At 41.4% G+C, this 27,222-nt stretch overlaps 1 protein-coding gene across 3 annotated transcripts in view; it reads right to left on the reverse strand.

Moving 5' to 3' along the window:
• The window catches only part of dpf1 (D4, zinc and double PHD fingers family 1), a 358,128-nt gene extending 334,110 nt beyond the window's left edge, over positions 1 to 24,018 (reverse strand). For all 3 annotated transcript variants that reach the window (XM_039768120.1, XM_039768121.1, XM_039768118.1), the window contains exon 1: positions 23,955 to 24,018. In XM_039768120.1, the coding sequence (XP_039624054.1) occupies positions 23,955 to 23,986 (32 nt within the window). In that variant the 5' untranslated portion in view covers positions 23,987 to 24,018. The remainder of the gene's footprint in view (positions 1 to 23,954) is intronic.
• Between the last annotated feature and the right edge of the window lie 3,204 nt (positions 24,019 to 27,222).

Here is a 27,222-nt window from a genome sequence, read left to right on the forward strand (position 1 = left end):
AAGGGCCTTGCTCCAGGGCTCAACAGAGCAGAGACACTTTTGATGTTTACGGGATTCAAACGAGCAAACTTCCAGTTGCCAGTGCAGATCTCTAACCTCAGAGCCACCACTCCGCCCCACACTCTTCTACACAGCATATCAATGCGATACCCACAGTTTGGTTTGATTTGCTCTTTTTCCTTCCCTTTAATCGCTTCATTTTCTAACTTTGATATTTGTTATAACTCTAGTTTGCAAGAATGGTCTAACTTAAAATGGTAAAAAACAAATATTGGAAGCAATAACTATAACACAACATGCGGGATTCCCCACCATCATCCAGAAGCTGCTGTTCCTCACAAGAGCTGGCCTAGACGTGCGGTGACATGTGGTGCTGTGACTCTGCAATAGGATGACACCGGAACCGCGACAACAGCAACGCAAACCACAAAACCACCATGTCGCCCCCTAGTGCTCTAATTCAGTTCACTGTTTCTTATTCTGCTGCCGTGTTCTTCGCTGACAGTAAACTTCAAACCGTTAGTACTTATAGAACAGGGGTTGCCAAGTCCGGTCCTGGAGGACTTCCATTCTGACCCCTTTTATTTAATGAGTGCCCTGTTTGTGCGGCTAATTAACTTCTTGTGAATTCATTTTAATTGAATTGCTGTTTTAAGATTTGTTCCCCTGAATTTATTTCCTTAAATGGCAGCCAAACAGAAATGAAATGTGAAGTGAGGGAGCCAACAGAAGACCAACTTAAGTCAGGGCCTCAAACTCCAACCAGTTTCAGTCCAACCAGCTGCTTAATGAGGTGCCAGTTCTTGTTGTTAATTATTTTATGTATTTATTTATTTATAAAACACTTTAAAAAAAACATCAAGGCTGACCAAAGTGCTGTACAATATAAACCCAACATATCAGACACCTAATAACCAAAGGGTAAAAGAAAGAGAAACACATAAGAGCTGAAGAGATTCATAATAAAAAGTACACAGATAGTCAACATATCATACTGGGTTAAAGGCCAGGGAGTAAAAGTGTCAGTCAGTCAGTCATTATCCAACCCGCTATATCCTAACACAGGGTCACAAGGCAGAAACAAACCCCAGGCAGGGCGCCAGCCCACCGCAGGGCACACACACACACACACACACACACACCAAGCACACACTAGGGAACAATTTAGGATCGCCAATGCACCGAACCCGCATGTCTTTGTGTTTTTAAATAAGATTTCAAGACAGCCAGTGAAGGAGCCTGCCTAACGTGCAACGGCAAATCATTCCAGAGTTTTGGGGCTGTAACTGAAAAAGTCTCATCACCTCAGAGTTGGCATCGTGCCTTGGGAACACGTAAAAGCATCAGGCCTGCTGACCTGAGAGAGCGAGATGGTACGTAGCAGTTCTGACAAATAAAATGGGGCACAATCATTAAAGGATTTAAAAACAAATACAAAGATCTTAAAATGGATTCGAAAATGAACTGGAAGCCAGTAAGGGGAAGCCAAAATCGGGGTAATGTACTCATGCTTTCTTGTGCCAGTTAAAAATCGAGCAGCAGCATTTTGCAGCAGCTGTAGGCGAGCAATGGAGGCCTGGCTAATTCCATTGCAGTGATCTAGACGAGATGTTATAAAAGCAGGTATCGCTGTTTCAAGGTTGCGTTTAAACAAAACAGGCTTGATTTTTGACAGCCGCCTCAACTGGAAAATGCGAGATTTTACCACTGCGTTCACATGGCTATCAAGTTTTAAAGTGGATTCCATTTTCACCCCTAAATTTGTGATCATGGATTTCTCAAATTGAACCGCAGTGGAAAGGTCGATGCAGGGTGGGTTCCCGCTGGTGCCATTGGGTCTAAATAGCATGACTTCTGTCTTGTTCTCATTAAAATTTTGAAAATGTAATGCCATCCAACTCCTTATGTCAACAAGGCAATCAAGCAGGGGCTGGACAGAACATGGACATAAAGGAAATACCGTGTTTTCGAAAAATAGCGCAAAGTGGCAGCAGGTACAAGGAGAACAGAAGAGGTCCCAGGATGGAGCCCTGTGGTACACCCCAGGGGAGGGCAACAGAGGTGGAAGTAAAATCATCATGGACCCCGTGATCATCAGAGATGACTGTGTGACCTATAAATACCTGGGAGTGCAGCTGGATGATAAATTGGACTGGACTGCCAATACTGATGCTCTGTGCAAGAGAGGACAGAGTCGACTATACTTCCTTATAAGGCTGGCGTCCTTCAACATCTGCAATAAGATGCTGCAGATGTTCTACCAGACAGTTGTGGCAAGCGCCCTCTTCTACGCGGTGGTGTGCTGGGGAGGCAGCATAAAGAAGGAGGACGCCTCACGCCTGGACAAACTGGTGAGGAAGGCAGGCTCTATTGTAGGCATGGAGCTGAACAGTTTGACATCTGTGGCAGAGCGACGGGCGCTGAGCAGACTCCAGTCAATCATGGAGAATCCACTGCATTCACTGAACAGGATCATCTCCAGACAGAGGAGCAGCTTCAGTGACAGACTGCTGACACCATCCTGCTCCACTGACAGACTGAGGAGACCCCACACTATGCGACTCTTCAATTCCACCCGGGGGGGTAAACGTTAACATTATACAAAGTTATTGTCTGTTATACCTGCATTGTTATCACTCTTTAATTCAATATTGTTCTTTATCAGTATGCTGCTGCTGGAGTATGTGAATTTCCCCCTGGGATTAATAAAGTATCTATCTATCTATCTATCTATCTATCTATCTATCTATCTATCTATCTATCTATCTATCTATCTATCTATCTATCATAGTGCCTTTCCTATCTATCTATCTATCTATCTATCTATCTATCTATCTATCATATAGTGCCTTTCCTATCTATCTATCATATAGTGCCTTTCCTATCTATCTATCTATCTATCTATCTATCTATCTATCTATCTATCTATCTATCTATCATATAGTGCCTTTCCTATCTATCTATCTATCTATCTATCTATCTATCTATCTATCTATCTATCTATCTATCTATCTATCTATCTATCTACCTACCTATTCTCAAACCATACTGAAGCACAGTTTATTAAGTAAATTCAGTTTCTACAATGTTTCTGTACAACACTGTATAACGCAGCAACATAAAAGTACAGCAATAGGCATAATATAACATAAGGTTCACAAACCCCACATGATGGGGGGCTGAAGTCTATTCCAGCAGCACTGGGTACAAAGTGTAACTAAGCAACACTTCTATGAATAAGCACTCACCAATTAAAGTGAAAAGTAGCAGAGAGGTGGTGTAAATGTGGGCTAACATGTCATGGAAATCATCCTAATGCATGATCCATATAACAAAGACATGTCCAGAAAACAAGAGGTGAAAGGAAAACATAAACTCCATTTAGCACAGTGCTGGGGTGAGTAAACCTAATGGGGGTTGCAAAGTTATGGTCCTATGGGAGACTGGACACCTGCACCCTTATTGATGGGATTTATTTGGGGGCTACACAATGTAGTGTTGGGGACTGATGGTTACGACTTTGCAGTTTATGGTCCAACGTCATTAGACCACACAATATATAGTGCCTTATAAATGTCAGAATTTTTTTAAGGCTTCTTGCTTTCAGTTGCCTATTTCTGCTATGTACTCCTTTACCAGACTAGCTGACTAACTCAGGGATACATATTGAACTCGTAACCTTATGCTTTATAGTCCAACATGCAGGACTGCCAGACTATAACATTCACACCACCTTTCCAGAATAGAGGCTGGAAGAGATGGCTGGCAGCTCAACCAAGAACACTGCCTCCCCCAAAAACAGTAGATGGCAGCTCCCCTGGAGTGTAATGGTGCCCCAGATTCCCACAGGGCATCTTGGGATTTGGAGTTCAGTTGCTCGGCCCTGTTGGGTACCGTGGGTGCCGCCAAGAGGAGCCATGCCTCATCCCTAGCCCGGAAGAACGAGGAAGTCATGAGGACGGGAGCCCTGAAGTACTCCTGGGCTGATTAAAGAACTTTAATTCTCCGTCAACCCTAAAATGCTGGTAAGTGACATGGATGGAAGAGTAGAAGCACTTCTGGGTCAAGGACTATTTAAAGGACTGTTGGAGACCCAGTAAATGAGCCAGAGTTGGGAGGTAGAGGACAGAGCTTGCTGGGAGGTGTAGAGGAGAGAATTGTAATTATTAGTGTATTTATATGCCTGTTTATTAGTTGTGGTGGTGTTTGAGGAGCACTATACAAAAAAAAAGAAATCAAAACAACCTCTTGGTGCTTTTAAGACGTGTGGTCAGTGTCTGTGTGTTGGGTTAAGCACTGGTATAGCGCCATCTAGTGTTACAAGGTCTACTGAAGGGTCTTAATGTTTGAATTGCACATTCCTAAGTGTATGCCCTGGCATGTTAAGAGTCTTCACAATGAGCCCCCTTAGAATTTACAGTGCAATGCCCCAAGGGTAATAATAATAATAATAATAATAATAATAATAATAATAATAATAATAATAATAATAATAATAATAATAATAATAATAATGCACGGTGGCGCAGTGTTAGCGCTGCTGCCTCGCAGTTAGGAGACCCGGGTTCGCTTCCTGGGTCCTCCCTGCGTGGAGTTTGCATGTTCTTCCAGTGTCTGCGTGGGTTTCCTCCGGGCGCTCCGGTTTCCTCCCACAATCCAAAGACATGCAGGTTAGGTGGATTGGCGATTCTAAATTGGCCCTAGTGTGTGTCCTGTGGTGGGTTGGCACCCTGCCCAGGATTGGTCCCTGCCTTGTGCCCTGTGTTGGCTGGGATTGGCTCCAGCAGACCCCCGTGACCCTGTGTTCGGATTCAGCGGGTTGGATAATGGATGGATGGATAATAATAATAAATTACTAGGGGCTCCGCACCCAGGGTCTGGTTAACCGGATATACAATTTAAAGAGACTGTTATTTTCATGGGAATTGTTACATATGTTACATATATTTTCACGTTTACTTTAAAACTTCAGTTAAAACAATATTTGGAATTAACTTTGCATCAAGATCGCATTGAATTTTGATTCCATGTTTGGATTTATATTGTAACAATGCAACGTATAACTGCCTGTGAGTGAATGTCGTTTCTTTCTCTCTAATAAATACACCGACTTTTTCGAATTTTTGTCCCTGTGCTTTGTTAGTTGTCTCTGCAAAAGCTGTTCTAATGGGAAACTATAAATGTTTTAATATGAATGGCATATCAAGATCTCCTTTGGTGTCTCATGTTATCCCCTGAAGATGGACTACATTACCTTTCTTATCACCTGTTCAGATTTTACATGTCAGAATTGTTCAACCAATCTTGAATACAACTAATCTTGTCCTATTGCATTGCCCATCACTCAGACATAAATAGCGCAATAACATTAAGATACATCCTTCTTTCAACAGTATTTCAACCGGACGGTGTTAACGGTTGTAGATATTCTTTGTGATATTGTAAGTTGATGTTTTCATCTTCCACAACATCACCACCAACTGTTTCAGCATCATTTATTCATACGCATTTAACCAATTTGCCGTGTAACCAATCGACAATGTTCGCGTTAATTCATTTGACTTAATCGTTTCTCGCTGCCATATTTAGATGAATGGGTGATTCTAAACTGGCTCTTCGTAAGTGTGTGTGTGTGTTCATAAGTAAGCCCTTTGGTTAAGTGCCGAAATGCACCTGATGGTCGTGGTCTTGTTTGAAAATAGTTGTAAGTAGGGCGTGACTTGAAAGAATCTCATGGCAAAAGTCTCCATCTCACGTGACTTGCTTCCAAAGGTTGTAAGTATGGCGTGACTAAGAAAGAATCTCATGAGTTTCCATCTCGCGGGACTTCCTTCCAAAGTCTCGTCTCGTCGTAGCATTAGTCTCATCTCGTCCCAAGATTTTTTTATTATAATAGAGAGATATTTATATAGTGCTTTTCTCACTAATCAAAGTGCTTTACATAGACAGAGGAGAGCCACCACCAACGTGTAGCACCCATCTGCATGCTGTGACAGCAGCCGTTATTGTGCCAGTACAGTCGCCACACATTAGCTATTAGGCGGTGAAGGGGTGAGAGAGAAAGCCAATTAAAGAACAGGGGATGATTAGGAGGATAGAATGACTAGGCCATGATGGGCAATTTAGCCAGGACTTTTCCTGTTTTGAAAGAGGCACACAGAGAGTCAAGACCTCAGTGTTAAGTCTCATCCAAAGGATGGCGCCATTTTGACAACTGCAGTGGAGTAATGGGATCCACACACTGACCACAGGGTAAGCGACTCCTGCTGGACTCATTAACACCACTTCCAGCTTGTCCTAGATGGTCTCCACTCCAAATACTGGCCGGGGCCCAAATACTGTATGCTTAGGGTTGGGCAATGCAGACTTAAATGGATATTGCAATTAATTTGATCCAAAATGTGATGTTTGATATATCTCAATATGTTCTCAAAACAAATCCAAAACCTGGTGTGTTTTCTTACAATAATAATAATATGAAATATTAGAAAAGGAAATGTGAAAATTGAACTATTTTCTGAATAGCTGTGCCTCAAAGGAACAACTCAAATAATGCGCTTTTGCCAACCATTTTTCTTTTAGATCTCCCCTAGTTATTTTACCGTTTCCATCGTATGTATTATCTGCCTAATGGTGTCTGTGTCTGCCAGTCAGTAAACATGGCCGCTTCTCTCTCTCTCTCTCTCTCTGACTGTTTCATACAGTATAATGAAAGACAAAACTCTCGATTCATTACAGGGCTAGTCACAGCTCATGATACATGTACATGTGAAAATTATGCTTCCATTGTTTTATGATTTAAATCATTTGCGATGGTTCCAAACGCCCTTTCTTCTTATCTGTAACAGTCATAAGCATACAAAGTACAGTATTTGTGGTCAGGCAACTCGTATTCTTACCAGCTTCTTGAATCCTCCCTTCTCTACAGTACAGACAGGCGCCTCACAGGGCCAGTGACAAGGTTAAGGTTAGGGTTAGGGTTAGGGACGCCTAAAATTCTAAGGAGGGGGGCTATTTTAAAAAGGAATGCAACAATCCAGAGTCACTTTACTTTCCCTTTCAATCCCAACAAACAGAGAATTTACTTCTTCCTATTAAAATGTGGCATTATAAAACCACACAGATTTTTATGCCATTAATTTGTATTTTATCTGGCTATTACTAAGTAATATGGTTGTACAGTTCACTTCCACCAATAATCTTAACAGATGCGAAGATCACCAAGACAACATGTTTCTAAATGTTAATGTAAAAAGGAATGCACTGTGCTTTGAATATTCATTATTGTGATTAGGAAGCTCAATTCATTTGCTAAACCAAAATACAAACTCAAAATTAAAATAACATGACCAGCAATGCAGTTTACCCCCATAAACAGACATTGAAAATTTCAAATAAAAGAAAACTACAAAGGCCACTGTTTTTATTCCAACTAGTAGCATTTCAAAGCTCGTGAAAAGGGCATGACATGGATGGATAAGACGCAAACGTGTCACCTCTGGTATAATGCGAGTTGTCAGTTAGTACAGTTATCTGACCAACGACAGTGCACAAGTATTGTAAGTTAAGTAGACAAACGTGTGTTTTGCAATATATAGCTGTTATGTCCTTCCATCTGCTGCCATTTCACTCCCAAATATTGTCACACATCTACACCTTGGGGACAAGCTTAAAGCAGGGGTCTCCAACACGTCGCTCGGTAGCTCACCACCCCTTTCCACGTAGCTCGCCAAAGTTTTAATGAATCCTACATAAATTTGAAAACTTGATTAGTCAACTTAGGGGTGGGTGATCTTTCCAAACAATCATATCACAATCCTTTTAACACAAAATCACGATCCACAATCTGAATTGCAGTCTATCTTTTCAATGTGGCGTACACTTAAGAGAATATCCGGACTCAAACTCATCAAGACCTAAGTAAGACTTTATTTTAAATATCAAACAAAGTTGAAGTCAATTGCTCTCTCGTTCGCTAGTTAAGTGGAGTTAAGGCACACGCCTCAAAGCCGACAAGTGAGTGAGGAGGGCCCCTCTCCTGCGTGTTTCTCGGATTCGCACAAATAAATCAGTACCACAAGCGAACTCTGATACACAGTGAAATGAGAGAAGTCGCATAATCAACCGGAATGTTCAAGCAAATTATAGAAAAAAACCCGATCTAAATCCATTAAGTAGTTCTCTCGTGAAAAGCGGACAGACAGACAGAGAGACATTGGATTTTATATATTATATATTAGTAAACCTTCAAAATAATGTGCAGCATTCTCAGCATTTCTGGAGCTTAGTAGAGCCAGATAACTAGAAGAAACTTCACCAAGCAGCTCTGAAAATGTCTGCTTTGTTTGGGTCTCCATACCTCTGTGAGTCTGACGTGAATGTCATGAAATCAAAGTTCAGATCAAGACTGAGAGACGAACATCTAAATGACTCCATAAGAGTGAACCTCAGTGGCTCCACTCCACCAGACACCTGCCTCTCTTATTGACTCCACGCAGTGCCAGTCATCTGACTAACTAAAAAACACGTCACACATGTGAATAAAGTGACATGTGACAAAATGACAAATGAAGAAGTCATATCTGTGGATTTGGAATTGCATTTTGCTCTGACAGCATTCATGTTTTAACCCAATATTGTGAGATACACTAGAAAATGCATACAGACATACAAAATGCACTTGCAGGTGAAGGAAATATTTTTTTTGTGATGTTTTAATGCAAAATGTGAGTTGTGGACACCAACATTTTGTAAATGCAAGCTTATTCAGTTTGTTTGGGATGAAATAAGCTATGAGAATAAACGTTAGAAAACATGAGGAGCTTTCGGCCATTTTCATTTTGTAAAAGTAGCTCTTGGGTTGGCTTAAAGGCTCTGGTGGTGAACAACAAGGTGGCGATGTTTACTAACACCTCTTCTCTTCTACCCACTACAGTCTGGATGATTGACAGGCCCTACCATCTCTGACGTCACTTCCGGTGTCCGTCCACCTGGACTCGCCTTTTCCTCCCTTTCCTGTAGTTAACCATAAGTGTCAGAATCTTGGAGCAGTCACTTTGAGACTCACCTTCTGTGAGAGATGGCCTGGACACAGACAGGCGGACATCGTTAATTCACCCACGACACGTTTATTAAACAACTAGTATATACAATAGTGCACACAACCCCAAACAACTCCCCCAAAAGTCCAGGCCTCTCACTCAATGCCTTCTTCAGGCCACCTCCACTCCTCTCCACCAAGCTCTGTCCTTCTCCTCACCTGACTGCAGCCATCGATTAGAGGGAGGCGGCCCCTTTTAACCCCACCCGGATGTGCTCCAGATGCCTCCCGATAATCTTCCTCTGGGCACTCCCCAGTGTGGCGGAAGTACCAGCCTCGCACCCGGAAGCACTCTGGGTGTCCTTGGTCTTCTTTCCCCAGCACTTCCGGGTGTGGCAGAAGTGCTGATGGCCAGGGCTCCTCAGGCATTTGTGACCACGGGCTTCTAAGCTCTGTTCCCGTGGTCCCCACAGCCACCAGGAAGGTCGCCCCCTCGTGGTCTGGAGGAGGTGTAAGCCCTCCTCTGGTCCTCCTGGGCTTCCCAGCTGGGTACCACCCCCAGGCACTCGCCACACTTCTTTCACAGCATTTATGAATCACATTTATTTTCAATTTGCCTGCGGGTGCCCCAACTCTTTATATTTGTCTCTGTTTTTCTTTACAATGTGTGTTTGCTTAGCTGGGACCCATTTCGCCACCTTGGGCAAGAAGATACATTTTAGGTGCCATATGTGCCTGAATAGGTAAAGTTTACAATTTGCCAGTCGAGCTAGTCAATCTACGTCCCTGCCCTCACCTATGGTCATGAGTGATGGATGATGAACAAAAGAATGAGATTGCAGGCACAAGCAGCCGAAATGAGCATTCTCCTCAGGGTGGCTGGCTTCTCCCTTAGAGAGGGGTTGAGAAGCACAGACATCTGGGAGAGGCTTGGAAGTAAAGCCACTGACCCACCACATCGAAAGGAGACAACTGAGGTGGTACGAACGTCTGATACGGACACCTCCTGAATGTCTCCCTGTGGAAGTTTTACAGGCACAGCCACCTGGGATGAGACCCTGGGGAAGACCCAGGACTTTCTGGGAGGACTATATCTCCCACATGGCCTGGAACCACCTTGGGATTCCACAGTGTGAGTTGACGAGTGTGGCTGGGGAAAAGGATGTTTGGGCCTCACTGCTTAGATTGTTGCCCCGGATAAGCAGTGAAAAATGAATGAATGAATGTGTCTGGACAGCGTCTTCATATTCCGTAACTACTTGTACTGCTTGCACTGCCATCCAGGGTAAAACCAAACCATATCCAACCAGCAGAGCTAACTCCACCTCTTCTAAACTCTTCCTCTTCTGAACCGCTCTCCATTTATTTCTCAAGCTCATCACCATCAGCCAATATGGATGGAGCTGATGTAGACACGCTTCGACAAAGAGCAGAGGTCAGATTTATAAATCTTGCAAACACACGGAATGCACGTAAGCAGCTTTCTACACAAACATCAGGATTTAGAAAAGAAAATTTCATGGGGAGGAAGTGCGTATATTTAAGGCAACTCTGACCCATGGATACGCAACATTTTGGAGAAAGTGGGACATGACAACGCCCCTGATCAAGTAGGGAAATGCAGCCAAACCGACTAAATGACGACTCCCACACTTAATAGTAGATATCATCCATCCATCCATCCATTATCCAACCAGCTATATCCTAACTACAGGATCACGGGGGTCTGCTGGAGCCAATCCCAGCCAACACAGGGCGCACGGCAGGAAACAAACCCTGGGCAGGGCACCAGCCCACCACAGGGCTAGTAGATATCACCGAGCTGTTATTATAAATTACATTGAGGTGACAAACATATTAAACGTTAGATGTGTTGAATACGATGTATGGACTGTAGTTTAGTTTTAGGACCAGTGCTGTGTATCACTTTATATCTATATACCTTTTGTCACTTCTCACTGAATTGGCCAACATGTCACTCAATCATGCCTGCTGTGCTGGAAGTCATTAACAGAGCAACAAGGAGTCACATCCAGTTTCGGTTTGGTGTAGATGTACATTTACAAAACATACAGTCCATACATACAGTAGTTATTTCAGGGTGGCAACCAGGCAGAGTTAGTGGTGTGTTCGCGTATACACATTTAGAAGATGACTGCCCACCTTAATAAAATGATAAGTGTCTATGTGCCTCTCTGAGTACAAGCTCATTGTTCCACCAGTTGATAACAATCTATCATTCCAACATATGGTGCATCACAAACATTAACACTGCTTTTACAAACCCCATACCAAATGGCATATTACAGAGAACATACATCATGCATTGCATGGTGCACTGCAAACGTTAACTCTGAGGTCTACTTTGATGCAGCTAGTGATTTATAAAGGTAAACTGCATAGAAATATCTGTACGACAGGTTATATAAATCAGATTTGTTTTTTCTTTTGCCGTATGCATTTTCCTGTTTTTTAGTGTAAGCATGTTTTTACGCTTGAATCCACACAAAGTTTTATAAATGAGACCCCGGGAGATTTTGCTGCTTTTATTTAACATTCATAAGAGATTGTGGAAAATCAGATAAAAGTGATGAACATTGCTATATTGGCTTTTGAATAGTAATTTTAAAAAAAAAAGATCAAATCCATCCATCTATTATCCAACCCGCTATATATCCTAACTATAGGGTCACGGGGGTCTGCTGGAGCCAATCCCAGCCAACACAGGGTGCAAGGCAGGAAACAAACCTCGGGCAGGGCGCCAGCCCACCACAGGGCACACACACACACCAAGCACAATTTAGGATCACCATGCACCTAACCTGCATGTCTTTGGACTGTGGGTGGAAACCCATGCAGGCACAGGGAGAACATGCAAAGTCCACACAGGGAAGACCCGGGAAGTGAACCCAGGTCTCCTTACTGCGAGGCAGCAGTGCTACCCACTGCGCCACCATGCCGCCCCAAAATATCAAATCAAACTGAAAATCGGATATGTTCCCCAGCCCTACACAAGCCCAGCTATTTAGCAAACTAACTCTGCATGGATGAAATTTCTACAATCCCACCCAAAAGCTTCAAGTCACGTAAACAGAGCACAAAATCACACAGGAATGACATTTCTCACCAACTTGCCTCTGCCGTCCTACCCTTCCCTGCATCAACAATCACAAATGTCTGGAATTGCATAGGAAAGACTTGAACAGAAAGTATTCCTTTATATAAATGGGATGGTGCTTTGCATGACTGATTCATATTCATCATCTCCATATATACTGATGATCAATCCTAAGACTAAATTAAATAAAGAGTATACGGTTTGCCATAAGTAGCCCCACACATCATCTCACATTTGGTCAGCTTTCTTTAACTGTCTCACAGCAGTAATTACACAACGATTTGAGGACCTGCTCAAAGTTAATTTCAGTGACCTGATAAAAGGAATTGCACAAGACCTCATCAAACAGCCATGACTTCATCTGACACTAGTTAGGAGACCTGACACCATGAAAACAACTATTCTTCTGAAATGTGTATATTTTTACGTATTTTCACATATAAAAGGGAAAACATGCAAACATTACACAATCCAGTTCCCTTCTCTGTTGAACACCACATGAGGACAGTACAATGAGATTTTTCCTCATCCAAAGGCACTTTAAAGGTATATTACAGTGAGCTCCATGTCTACAGCATCTGGCCGGTGAAGAGATCGCTCATTGAGCTTGTGCCAGGGGTTTCACCATTTGTGCTCCAACATCTTCACACTTTCAGGCCACATTGTACCATCCAGCCACCTTCTAAACTTACGTAATCCTAAGCAGGGTTGAACAATACCTGGACAAGACGCCAGTCCATCAAAGGGTGAACACACACACACATAATTAGGGCTACCTTAGCACCGCCAAACCACCTAACCTGCATGTCTCTGGATTGTGAGAGGAAACCCAAATGAACATGACAGGAACATACAAACTCCACACAGGGAGGTCATGAACTCCAACCACCTTGATTGGCCCCACGGGACCACTGTGCCTCCCCACACGGAAACATGTCTACATCTCTATACTGTATATATATAAAATCCAACAAATGTATGTCTGTCTGTCTGTCCCCTTTACATGAGAGAACAACTTAACGGATTTAGGTTTTTTTCTATAATTTGCTTGAACATTCCGGCTGATTTTGGGACTTCTCTCATCGTGCTGAGTATCATTGTCTGGTTGAAAGTACCAATTTATTTGTGTGAATCTGAGAGAGTGGCTGCGGGCCAAAGGGAGAGGGAGGCAGGACCTCAGGAGTAGGGAGCCGTCACTCACGCACCAGCCTCCTCTGAGTCACTCTACCTCTCGCCACGTGTTGGAGCTCACCTTGCCTCCGCTTAGCTAGCGATACCCGTTTGTTCAGCAGACATTATAATCTAGAGATTGTTAAGGAGTAACGTTTGACGTATAGTCCCGGGAGAGGGACTATAAACCGGGACCACGAGAGGGCAGCCGCTCTGGTTTGTACGAGGGTCACAGGAAGTGAGTATGGAAGCTCAACCCTATAGGGCCAATGGTCACCGCCAGGGGGCACCCAGACGATTGTGGAGCCCTGGAAGGCAGCAAGGAATACCAGGGACACCCGGAGTGCTTCTGGGTGCTCATGCAGCACTTCTGCCACAACAGGAAGTGCTTCAGGAAATTCATCAGAGGGCACCTGGAGCACGTCGGGTGGGAATAAAGTCATCAGCCGGAGTTGGGAGGAAGAAGATGAAGCTCGGAGGAGAGGAGTGGAGGCGGTGAAGGCAGGACTATTAAGAGGCCCGGACTTGGGGATGTGTGGTGTAAGGACACTGGGTTGTGTGCGGGACTGTAGTCAGTGTAAATCCTTATATATACAGTAATTTGATACCATCCGTTATGTATGGTGTTCACGTTAATACCTCGACTCAATACAAGTTAGAACCATGCAATGGGACGATACTATCCGTATGTATAGTGTTCGCGTCAATAACCCGTATGTACGGTGTTCATGTCAATACCTCGACTCAATACAAGTTAGAACCATGCAACGGGACTCTGCCTCTGTAGTTAGAACACAACGTGGCAAACGTGGACGCAGTATTGTATGATTGGCTAAGAATGTTCAAATGCTACAGTGACGTCGCTGGACGGCCGAGTATAGTAAGTCGGTGTTGGTCCGAGCAGATAACAGTAAGTTCGGTTGGTTTTTGGAACGTTGGTTTGGTGGGGCGTACTTTCCAGGACTAACATTGTTGACTGACTTAAACCCTTCGTCAGCTCCAGAATCGTAAGTAATTTCGAACGTATCGCCATTTGCTTGGTACGTCGAAATCTATCTTCAGGCAGTTTGGTTTTGGCATCCGTCCTTCTGACATCTATTGTCAAACTGAGTAATGACGGCTGGGTATTAACAACGGTCATTTTTTAAATTTTAGCCGATCTCAGATCTAAAATGACCACGGCAACATAATTATTACTCTGACTCTGATTAGAGTCGTAAAATACGGTTTGTTTTGAAAATTTGTTTGCCGGCGAAAATCAAATGAGGTGCGCCGAAGAGCTGAGTTCACGTCTCGCAGCCCCGTTTAAACAGGAAGCTCTTCATTACAAATCAGTGCCATGATAACAAAATCATTTCAAGGACTTAAACAACAAATAATTCTTTGCAGAGAAAGTATGGATTTCACAAACATAGAATTTGAAGCCCGATTCGATCGAGCTCCCAGTCACTAGTATTGTAAATCAACGTGGGTGTTCTGGGAACTGTTGGTGTCTGCCTATTGGTGTTCAGGCTGGTTTTCCACAGCAGCAAGAATCCTTTTAAAATGGTGAGCCATTGGTGTTTCACAAATCTGTGACCATCCAGTCCTGGCTGTTCATGGTACCTGCTACAGATCTCTTCCTGCAACCTTCATATGGATGGTCATTTAGGGAGCCAAAAATGGTTCCCCTATTCGTTCTGAAGAACTACTTCGGCACCTTTCAATTTTCAGAGTGTAGGTGGGGTGCCAGTCATGCCGTGTACTCGGAAACAAACATTCACCTCGTTCACCTACAACTGGAAATGGAAATAAATGAGAGTGCCTGAATAAAAACCCACACAGAATATGAAGACTACTTAATTCATTAAATGTAATACGCTGTGGAAATAAAAATGAAACGGCATCAGTGAAGAAAATTTGACACTCTAACAAAAAATCTCAGCTGTTTTACAATTTGAGGACAAAATAATAAAATAACATTCGCAACCCCCGGGGAATCACATTCAGGTTCCATAGGTACCAACATTGGGTGCCAAACTATGGCAGGACCCACTTGTGCACACACCTGCACAAACACTCCCAGTCAGCCTAACCTGCATGTCTTTGAAGATATGGGAGGACAAGAAGAACATAACACTAATAATAATTAAAGAGATCAAGGGTCTGCTTCCCGGGTCGTCCCTGTGTGGAGCCCTTTGAGGAGTGACAACAAGTGCTATATAAGTGTAAAGAATTATTGATTTGTGTAGCACCTTTCCCATGCTCAAAGCTGACCTACCAGCATCAGGCACAAGGCGGGCACCAGTCCTTGTTGAGGGCAAACATCACCCACATACACTCCCACTGAGGCCATTTTGGAATTGTCAAGCAGGCCAACCTGCATGATTTGGGAATGGAGGAGGAATGGCCAAGCACCCCGGGAAAAAGCTTTGCAAACACAGGTAGAACATGCAGACCGAGTCAGCTGAATACACTCTAGCTATTAAAATAGCTCCTTCTAAGGGGACCATTGAATTTATTCAGTGAAAAATCTGACTGATATTCTGAGAAAAACAAATCAGCTGGTGTACATTTTGGGAAACATGATAATGAAATAACCGAGCCTTTGGAAATCTGCTTTATCCACTCCAAGGCAACGTGAGTGTTGCTGAGATCAGCAGGGGGTGCTTACCCTGTGGTCTCCCTGTGCATTCCCACTACCCCAGTGCAGCGACGGGGACACCGTGCTGTCAAAATTGGTGCCATCATTTGGATGAGACGTAAAACCGGGGTCCTGCCTCTCTGCGGTCATTAAAGATCCTTGGATGGCTAAGAGAAAACAGTAAAGCGTTTCTCCATGTCCTGGCTTAATTGCCCACTATGGCCTGGTCATTCTGGCCTCCCTAATCATCCCGTCTCTTATTGGCTGGTTATCTTTGTCACCCCTTCACCACCTAATAGCTACTGTGTGGTGAGCATATTGGAGCAAAAATGGCTGCCGTCACATCACCCAAGTGGATGCTGCATATTGACGGTGATTAAAGCGGTTCTCCACTGTCTATATAAAACACTTAGAGCAGGTTAGATAGATAGATAGATAGATAGATAGATAGATAGATAGATAGATAGATAGATAGATAGATAGATAGATAGATAGATAGATAGATAGATAGATAGATAGATAGATAGATAGATAGATAGATGTGAAAGGCACTATATAGATAGATAGATAGATAGATAGATGTGAAAGGCACTATATGATATGATATGATAGATAGATAGATAGATAGATAGATAGATAGATAGATAGATAGATAGATAGATAGATAGATAGATAGATAGATAGATAGATAGATACTCTATTAATCCCAAGGGGAAATTCACATACTTCAGCAGCAGCAGTTAGAAAAGTGCAATATAAACGTAATAAATTATTTGTATTAACTATTTGTTATTATTACCCCAGCAGTATCTGATGCGGGGCAGGAACCAGTCCTGGATGGGGAACTAGTCCATGGCAGCGATCATTCACACACAATACAATACAATACAATGTATTTCTGTGTCGCAATAGCCTCTTGACAGCCCCCCAGCCTTTACTCTCTAAAAAAGACAAAAAAAAATTCCCAAAAATACCCTTGTAGGAAAAAAATGGAAGAAACTTTGGGAAAGGCAGTTCAAAGAGAGACCCCTTTCCAGGTAGGTTGGGCGTGCAGTGGGAGTCAAAAAAAGGGGGATCAATACAATACAACAGACAGAACAGAACACAAGTAATTCTCGATACCGTATAAAAATAAAAATATTACAAGTACACAATACACCAATACAGAGCCAGTTTGGAAATGTCAGTCAATCTTATTGATACCCAGAGAGACCTCCACGCAGACACGGGGAGAACATGCAGACGACATACTAAGGCCATGTTATGCATTGAAGCTATCGATGAAAGTATTTAATGGGATTGTTAAATATGTTTAATAAAACCTTTGACCGACATGCTAAAGGAATTTCAGCAGCATTACATTTTAGAAGCATTATAACGACCTTTGGTAATGATACAGTTAAATTATGCATAGACAGAACAGTATAAATAAACCAATATACATAAACCATACAATAAAACACTGAACAATTTAGTGCGCAAAAGCAAAGAGCAATGGCGTCCCAAATTCAGGCCCGGCTAGAGGTGGTCATTTTGCCAGGCTAAGCCTCCCACAGACATCAAGTCAAGGCCTGTCTCATCAATGTTGTCAGGTAAACTGGTGCTTGTTGGATTTTTGAGACACCATGGCCTTCACCTCCCTAACCCTCCCCAGTACCCTTGTAACATTTTGGTTTGAAGCCGGGATTGTGTTCCCACCCTAACCCCTAGTATTTCAGATGCCCCCCATTCATCTCCAGCTCCAGACCAAAATTGTATGGACAGCATCTGAAATGCTAGGGGTGGGCATGGTGTGACAAAATCCTAAAAAATCCAGCATGAAACAGTACACACAAGAGCAGGTTAAATAACGCTTTCTGAGGCAAGGCACATCTCCGCTCAACGCCTATATACTCTTAGAAGGCGTGAGATGATAAACGGAAAACTGCTGTACAGGCTTCACAAAACTTCAGATGCCTTTTCGACTCTTTAGTGCTCACTGTGTGGCAAGGTGGTGCAAACATTGGTGTGCGAAATTCGAAACTTTTAAAGTGAAAATATTTTTCACAGTTTTTAATGGTCATATATAAATAAGGCACTGGACTGGTTTCATAATTCTTAAGGTTCACATTTAACATAGAATTTTGTAAAAAAAAAGTTACATGACAATGCAGCCCTTCCCAAAGAGTCACCTGAAGCAACCCCCTCCCTGCCTCACCCCTCGTGCTTGCTGAGCCCAACAGCGTGGGGGGACTTGACATGATATTTGGGGTAGGGGGGCTTAGCCTGGCTAAATGACCCCCTGCGGTGCCGTGGCCACCTTACCATTCTGGGCCGGTGTCAGGGCTGACTTATGTCTTTGTACTGCCAGCACAGGCTCTGGCCTCCTGTGATCCTGAATTGGATTGACTGAGTTTGAAAATGTCACATTATGTTATGTTATGTTATGTTATGTTATTTAAAATCCTTCCTTTTTTCCATTTCTGCTTGAATAAGCAAACTCCTGTGTCAGAAGACTGGGTTTATAAAGTGGATAAAGGAGTGGACATTAAAAATAAAAAGGATGCTTCTAATTAAAATCAATAAAAATATTTTAAAAAATAAACTAAAAAGGATGCCTGGAAAACTGAGAGGTGGGTAGACTGAGTACTGCATATTACATTCATAGCCGCAATTATACGTATTTCATAATAATTTTCAAAATTGCATTAGTACAATGCAGTGTGCCATGTCTTCCTTTATAATAGGCAAAATGATTTAGTACATTTAAAGCAGGTATTTAACCAGATAGATGGTTTGAGAGTACAGTACAGCCAGAGCAAAGAAATAATGGAATTCATTTATTTCAAATCAGTGAAGCAAGACAGAGCAACTCTCAGATCGACAACACTTTAATGGAGAGAATGAGAGAGCGTGAGACGGAGAGATACAGTAATGAAGGAGACTGGGGGCTCGCGTACCGGCGCACATCCCAGCCTGAACACCTTGGCGCATGCCACGCTTCCACGATGTATTGGGCAAGACACCCGACAGTAGTATGGGTGAAGATGGATGGAAGTGGGCATCGGGTAACGTGCTCAGCTTCTCACTGTGCTTTTGTGGACGTATTTGTGAGAGTGTGTATGTGAGTGGAGGAGAGAGAGAGAGAGAGAGAGAGAGAGAGAGAGAGAGAGAGAGAGAGAGAGAGAGAGAGAGTTAGGGAAGGGGGATGTTTGGCAGGTCAAGAGAGGAAAGCCGGCCATGGGGATTAAGACCAAGGAGCATGGCGGGGGGATTCCATAACTGGTACGGTTCCGTATTCACGGTATTAAACACGACCTTCGCTGAAAGCGGTAGTGGCTCCCACATTTATTAGGCGGTGCTTTCAGACAAGAAGCGCAAAGTCTCCGCCGCCTGCTGTCTCTCCTCGTCTCCTCTGTACAGGACGCTGAAGAGTCGCCTCTCTTACATCCATACTGGAACTCTGAAACAAACACGTTAGCTTTACAATTGTTAAATATTGTAGGTTCATGAGTAAATACGACGGATCCGATACAGATTACTGTATTTATTCAAAATAAATAAATAATGAAAAGTCTAACAAAATAATTCGTTTACTGCATCCAGTTTTACGAATTCAGGTTTGCGGAAAGCCTGAGACGACCGAGGCAAATGTCCATAACCGGACGAGTCGCCATTGCATTACAGGCACACATTCACTGGACCAAAGCACAGACATCGTCGAAGTTGGGTTCGTACGGCAGCAAAGACGAGACCATACAGGCCTTAACCATTCACCAAAAAAACGCTTATTACAAAGAGTTTAAGTTGCGCAATGCGTTTTTGAAAGAAAAAAATAATAATAACAGATGGACTAAAGTGTCGTTACCTCAATCACACGTCCACGCATTTACGCCACTGCCTACGAGCCGATTATCAGGTATAGGAAGATAAGCACAGGCGGTTTGTGTGTGTCGGTGCGGAGTGTGGGGCTCTTTTAGGTCATCCTGTGATGGACCTCATCGTTTTAAAAAAGCAAGACGGGTGCTGGAACTGGAGGGTCTTTAGGAGCTTAGCCTTCTTTCTAGCCTTGACAGACTATATTTAGATACTGTTGATACATAGATATTATTTGTCCCCAACAGGAAGTTAATTTGTTTAGAAGACACTGATAATGGCATGGACAGACAGACAGATAGATGCTATGGCATAGATTGTGGTCTTGCTGACACCCCCAATCACATTGTTAAGAGAGATTCACTGGGTTCTTCTGCTCGATTCATTTTGAGATGGTATGCACTGGGTGAGGACGGGCATGTTACACCTTCCTATAATAGAAAGGGCTCAGAGGCTTGTAGATGTCTGCTGTAGAGTACAGGCCTTCAGACTGCTAGCTAGCCTTACGGTGGGTGTTTACTGGTTCAGATCCACTGCTCTAGGGGTCCTTGGCTTTTGCTTTTTATCATTTAGTAAGGGGTCTAGACTTTAATTGACATCTTTCTCTTATTAGTTTTTGTAATTTTGCTTTATCGGTTTTATCCTTTTTTAATCATAAAATCATTTAAATATAGCAGATGAAATTATAGAGAGTAGGCATACATGTGACGTTTCCATTTTAGTTTATAAATGAGTGTTTAATTTGGAATAGCATTTAAAACTACCCGCTTTCACAATCTTCTAGTTTTGGTTGCTTTTTATTAAAAAAAGAAGAAGAGATAAAAAAAAAAAACCACTGAAGAACTACAATACACTTGAATTAGCATCTGAGACAGGAGCAGGGTCAGCGTGTGTGACAGGAGCTCTGCTGAGCCAAATGCAAATGTCTTTGAAAACTTAGGAGCAGCACCAGCCACGTCTGGGGAGCTCAATGTGTAAGAGGGAAGCCAACCTTGTAGATTCTGTCAGTTTTCTTTGGAAAATGTTATAGATAAACAGATAGATAGATGCAGGAAATGTCGTATTAAAACCAGAAACTCATTAGTATTTCACAAAATTGTTATCATCTATTGATTCATAGTTCGTTTTAAACCTGTTCAAGATAAAAGGCTCTTTCTGGAAGCCTCTTGTAGATTGTAACCCCGTGGCATATTGATATGAAAGGCACTATACAAAATAGTATAAACAGATATATGGATGAATAATAAAGACATTAGATAGATAGATAGATAGATAGATAGATAGATAGATAGATAGATAGATAGATAGATAGGAAAGGCACTATATAAAATAGTATAAACAGATATATGGATAAATAATAAAGACATTAGATAGATAGATAGATAGATAGATAGATAGATAGATAGATAGATAGATAGATAGATAATTTAAAATCAGAACATCATTGGTATTTCACAAAATTGTTATTATCTATTGATTCATAGTTAGTTTTAAACCTGTTACAGATAAAAAGGTTCTTTTTGGAACCCTCTTGTAGATTGTAAGCCCATGGCATCATCTGAAAGACCACTTTAGCATCTTTATTTTTATGAGTCCACAGTAAAGTATATACTGTAGACATATTGATATGAAAGGCACTATACAAAATAGTATAAACAGATATATGGATGAATAATAAAGATATTAGATAGATAGATAGATAGATAGATAGATAGATAGATAGATAGATAGATAGATAGGCACTGTATAAAAGATACTGATACATTAGATAATTTTTGACCTGAACAATAAAAACAATTATCTTGACGATTGAAGATTTCAGTCGAATTTAAAAGAACTTGAGATATTTTGTCAAGAAGTGTGATCGCAAATGACGCTGCCTAAAACGAGAAATAGCAGCCCAAGCGCCTTTAATCGTTTATACCATAGTGCTCTAGAATATTCTATGGTAAGTAGCCCTAGAGATATGTCAGTATGCTTAACAAAAAGTGTGTGGGGGAAATAAAACATAAATATATGGGTTGATTAGTTTAACTTTCACAAATATATATATATGCAAACACTTGATGCAAGGAGTTTTATCATATTCTTGTAAAAACGCTTAATGGCATACAGTGCTAAACCCAACGTTAGGCTGAAAGCCGGCACAATATAGGCGCGGGTGATGATTGATATGAAAAGGACTTCAGCCGCGCATTGACTCAACAGCTCTGAAGACATACTGTATGCCATAAAGGCACGTTTCTTGGCAGAACGGACGTTAAGCTAGGTGGAGTTTTAATTACCTTTGGAGATTTCGAATAATTGTTCTTCCGGGTTGAAAGCCTGCACTAACGCAAAATAAACTCCTGCCTGTGCATTTAACTTGTTCTGCCAGAAAAAAATGTCACAGGAGTGCAGGGAGTTAAGAATTTCACAATTCATTGTCTAATAGATAGATAGATAGATAGATAGATAGATAGATAGATAGATAGATAGATAGATAGATAGATAGATAGATAGATAGATAGATAGATAGATAGACACCGGGTATTGCTCTTTTTATAAGTCTCGTGTATTCATAATCATGTACAGAGAATAGTTGAGGGTGTTTCCCTCAGAAATCTTTCTTTCAGATTCGATCTCTATTTCTCTTTCTCGCTATAAGAAAAATGTAATTCAATCACTTTTATAACATAATGCGCCAAAAGCCCATATTGTTGATGCTTCAGGTATCAATATGAATTAGTTACATTTTAGATAGATAGACTCGGGGATCGGGGGGTATTCACATATCATATCACCCAATCGATGAATGCGTGTGATTCTGATTTACACGTTTTGACAGTAACTACAAAACCCTTCACATGCCATAGCTCTTCTCGCATTCATCTGCTTCTGTTTTAACAAGGAAACAATGTGCATCCATTCTCTGTACAACATGAGTTTTAAACCGAATGGAGCATTAAACGCGATAAGTTGCTTTCCGGTTCCAGGCTGCCTCTCGGTATTTTTTATTTCAGCCCCTTGCTTGGCGCAAACAGAAAGCACAGGTTGATTTAGGATAAAGTTATTCATGGAACCCCCGAAGTGCCCTTCACTGGTTTTAAACCATAGAATCCGTTACTGGTGTGATTTATGCGGTAAGTACTCAGCTACATGTTATGTTCCAATTGCCTTTGGGATAAAACAATGTGAATTGTAACAGGTTCTCTCGCTGCATATTTTGCGAATCAAAGGGTGCATGTCCACTTTTCTTGCTGGTCCGCACCTTATTGAAAAGACGGACTTTTCAGTTTATTATTGTCTCTTATAGTTTGCGGCAGACAGAAAAGAAAATCTATTCACAAAGGAAGCAATTGTACCAGACTGACTGCTCAACATAAAGCGCCCGTCTGTGCTGCAATATCATTTCTCTGTATGAACAAGGACGGGCGACCTTTCTCAGCACGGAATATAATTATCACTTCTTTATTACAATCATTTCTCTGAGGAACAAAGACCTTGCTGAACGCAAGACGATTAAGGCGAGAATGCTGATGCGAAAATTCGGTTACAAGCGTCTCTGCAAAAAGCATGCCTTAAACTGCCTTCGAAACCATCATAAATACAGAGATGTACAGTACGGCATATGTAGACATAAAGCTAGCTGTGCGTGCACATATACACAGTCATTCAGACACAATATCTCATTTCACTTCGCCGTTGAAGTAAAGACGTGCATAGGTATTTACGATAGAACAAGTAAAATAAACGCGCATGTAAAAAATAAAAACTTATACAGCCCTTAGGGACATTATCCGTCTTAACACTGTAAGTGCTTTTTGATACAATTGTGCCCGATAAATTAAAAAAAAAGCCAGTCGCTGACATGCATTCCAGCGTATATAAAGAAATAGTCCAAGCAAAACATACAGTGCTTTTTAAAAATGCAAGGCTGCCAGAAAGCGGCACACATTCCCTAAAAGACGGGTTCTGCTAAGGATACAGTTGACACTTTATTGCCTTTTCCTGCACAGCTTTAATCAAATTGTGTTCTATACGTTACTGATACTTTTGCAATGCATTAAAAATACAGGTACCGGGCAATCAATGCTAAACATCAGAAATTACAAGAAGGATAAAAATTGCAGCGGCAGCAAGCAAAGGTAGAAAATATTTTTACTTACGATTTCAGAGGGTTTTGAATGACTGTGGCCATTTTGGTGTAGTATAATAGAATGTAACACTGCAGATCCCTGTATCGTACTTGTAATATAGCAGCAATTTTCAATTTCATTCATTCTCTGGGGCTGCGGCTGCAGAAACTAGCCAATGGGAGCGCGGCTGAGCTGACCCGCTCGCTGGGGCACCATAGGGATTGTAGTTCCGGCGATTATTCACCCTGCGACTCCAAGCACAAGAAAAACTACAATTCCTAGTGGCCATTGCAGCTCACTGTACCATAGCCCCACCAATTTCTTTGACAGAGCCGTCCAGAAATGTCCTGTGGTCTTGGGGTTGGCTAGCCGAGTGTCAGTTATTGAAGGTGTCTTTTTAAAAAGACAAAGACGCCGACGGTCCCAGTGTAGCCGCATTGCCAAAGTACAACGAAAGCGGTGTTCTTTAAATCTTTGCGACGTTCAGGTGTCTTTTGAAAAATTTGGATTGGGTGGCGCCCGATTTAGATAATTCATTATTCTGCAGCTACTCTCGGAGCTGAAACGAAAATACGAGCTACACTATATTTCGAGCAAGCGGGGTTGAGACCGTATGTTATATTATATGTTAGGAATACTTCGAATCACGTGAAATATGCATCTTGAGGGGGGGAAAAATATATCGTGGGTTCTTCTGCTCACTTATTGAGGCAATTTCAGTCACGCTATTCGTTGTAAAATTAAAAAGCGAAATATTTTCCGTTAGGCGCGCAATGGGATGGGTGCACAATATTCTTTTTTGTTTGTTTTGACTCCGGGTTGTATGATCGCATTAAAAGTTCCACCATAACCAACCACCGACATTTACCACTAATGAGCAATCTTCGGCAGCAGCAGTTTACGCCAAGACAGGCACATTTTCCTGGACGGGATGCCAGTCTACCGCTTGGCATACTCACTCACAGAAGGGACAGTTAAGATTTACAACACACACTCACACATGATACGTATATATCCTGCCTGACTAATACAACCGAACTGATAACACCAAGGGACCACAGTTTATGGTAAGACATGCTACTAACTATGCTTCATTTAAAACATTTTATGAAGTGGACTGAGTTTGAAGGACTGTATTGGTGCCTTTAAATTGTATTTGTAAGTACAGGTATGTAGTAATGGCTGCACCTAATACTTTATGTATGATGCATTCTATCTATCTATCTATCTATCTATCTATCTATCTATCTATCTATCTATCTATCTATCTATCTATCTATCTATCTATCCTTCATATAGCGCCTTTCCTCCTTATCTATCTATCTATCTATCTATCTATCTATCTATCTATCTATCTATCTATCTATCTATCTATCTATCTATCTATCCTTCATATAGTGCCTTTCCTCCTTATCTATCTATCTATCTATCTATCTATCTATCTATCTATCTATCTATCTATCTATCCTTCATATAGTGCCTTTCCTCCTTATCTATCTATCTATCTATCTATCTATCCTTCATATAGTGCCTTTCCTCCTTATCTATCTATCTATCTATAAGAATAATACGATTAATGTATCCATTATTTAGTCCAGCTATTAGCAGCTGTTACAAGGAAATGACACTTATTTCAGCAGAAATGCACAACCATCAGGAACTAAGAAGGGACACCAGTGCGTTATAAAGTTAACTTTTCCACACACCCACAGATCAATGGAGTGTAATAAGACTGCAAAATTTTAATTAAAAGCTAAAGTGGTGGAGGCCCAACTGTGCACTAGCCTAGCTCAAAACTTGCCTGGCAAAATGAGTTTTTGTATTAACAAAATGGTTATAATTTTTCTTGCTTATGAAATATTCTCACACTTAGGATGACAGTTCAGCCACCATTTAGTTCAGGTATCAGTTATTAGCCAGCTGTTGTTTCATAATCTATGCAAATTTTATCAACTATCTACATAAGTCCAGGCTTTCCAAAATTCTGCAGCTGCAGCTTCACAGAAAGCTTCAAACAATGAATGTGACGTGTATGCAAAAAACTCCACAATCCAAGTGTATCCGTACTAAACATTTTAGCGAAACTGAAAGCAAAAAAAAAGGTTCAAACAAAATGAAGAGAAAAAATGATAATACACACAAAAATAGGAAAACATCTTGACTCTGATGTATCTGTCTAGCGTTTACATATCTTGGTTACATTTCTTGTAGGTTTCTATATGTTATCAGATACGTAGAAAGCTGTATGTCACTTTATACTTTACTGTTTGTAGTACTAGGGTGTTGTACCGTGTTAGCCATTATGAATGTAGAGAAAAGCCAAGCAAAATGACACCTTTTATTGGCTAACAAAAAAGATTACAATATGCAAGCTTTTGAGGCAACTCGATGTAACATCTTGCCTGAAGAAGGGGCCTGAGTTGCCTCGAAAGCTTGCACATTGTAATCTTTTTAGTTCGCCAATAAAAGGTGTCATTTTGCTTGGCTTTTCTCTACTTTACTGTTTGCAAGAAAACAATCTCCTCTCTCTAATAATGCATTTTTCTAGCTAACAGACGCCGTGATCAGATATGTTACTGAAATACATTAGCTGAGAATGTTCTATTATTTCTTAGCTTATAAAGGATAAAAATTATCTTCCACTAATTGTATTATGAAATTAATAGGTTATTTTATTTAAGCAAATAGTTATGTGAATTTTATCACTACCCTTTAAGGACTGGCTCTTACACTAACAATAGTAAATTATCATTAAAATAATAAGACTCTTGACCTCTGTTGTTGTTATTTTTCATTTTAAAAAGGGCTTTTCTATGTTTTGTAATGCACGGACTGATAACAGCTGCTTATAATGGATGTTTCACCATTACAAGGCTCTTTAAATTGGCAGTTTCAGTTGACCAGAAACATATTCCAGAATGACTAACAGAATACTAAAATCATCACGGCAACGTAGGGCATTTGCTCTGCGGTTAATATAAGACGATCACATGAAGGATTATACCCTTATGCCTTTCTCCAGGTGCTCTTACATCCCAAAGAGGCTCATATTTGGTTAACTGGCCTCCACGTACTGGCCCAGTGTGTGTGAGTTTCATATTACTTTAGTTTCATGAGTAAGGAGTGCATCAGGTAAGCTGGTTTGTGTTTTCTACTAGAAAGCTGTGTGTTTGAATACACTCTTGTTTATCACGGTGCCAGAGAAAAGCGTCATGTTGTGTGTTATCTGGACATGTATGTAAGAATTTCAATGTACTCTCTACAATGCTACTACTACTACTAACTAAACTGAAACGAG

This window comes from Polypterus senegalus, chromosome 11 (assembly GCF_016835505.1).
Source record: "Polypterus senegalus isolate Bchr_013 chromosome 11, ASM1683550v1, whole genome shotgun sequence".
NCBI lineage: Eukaryota > Metazoa > Chordata > Cladistia > Polypteriformes > Polypteridae > Polypterus > Polypterus senegalus.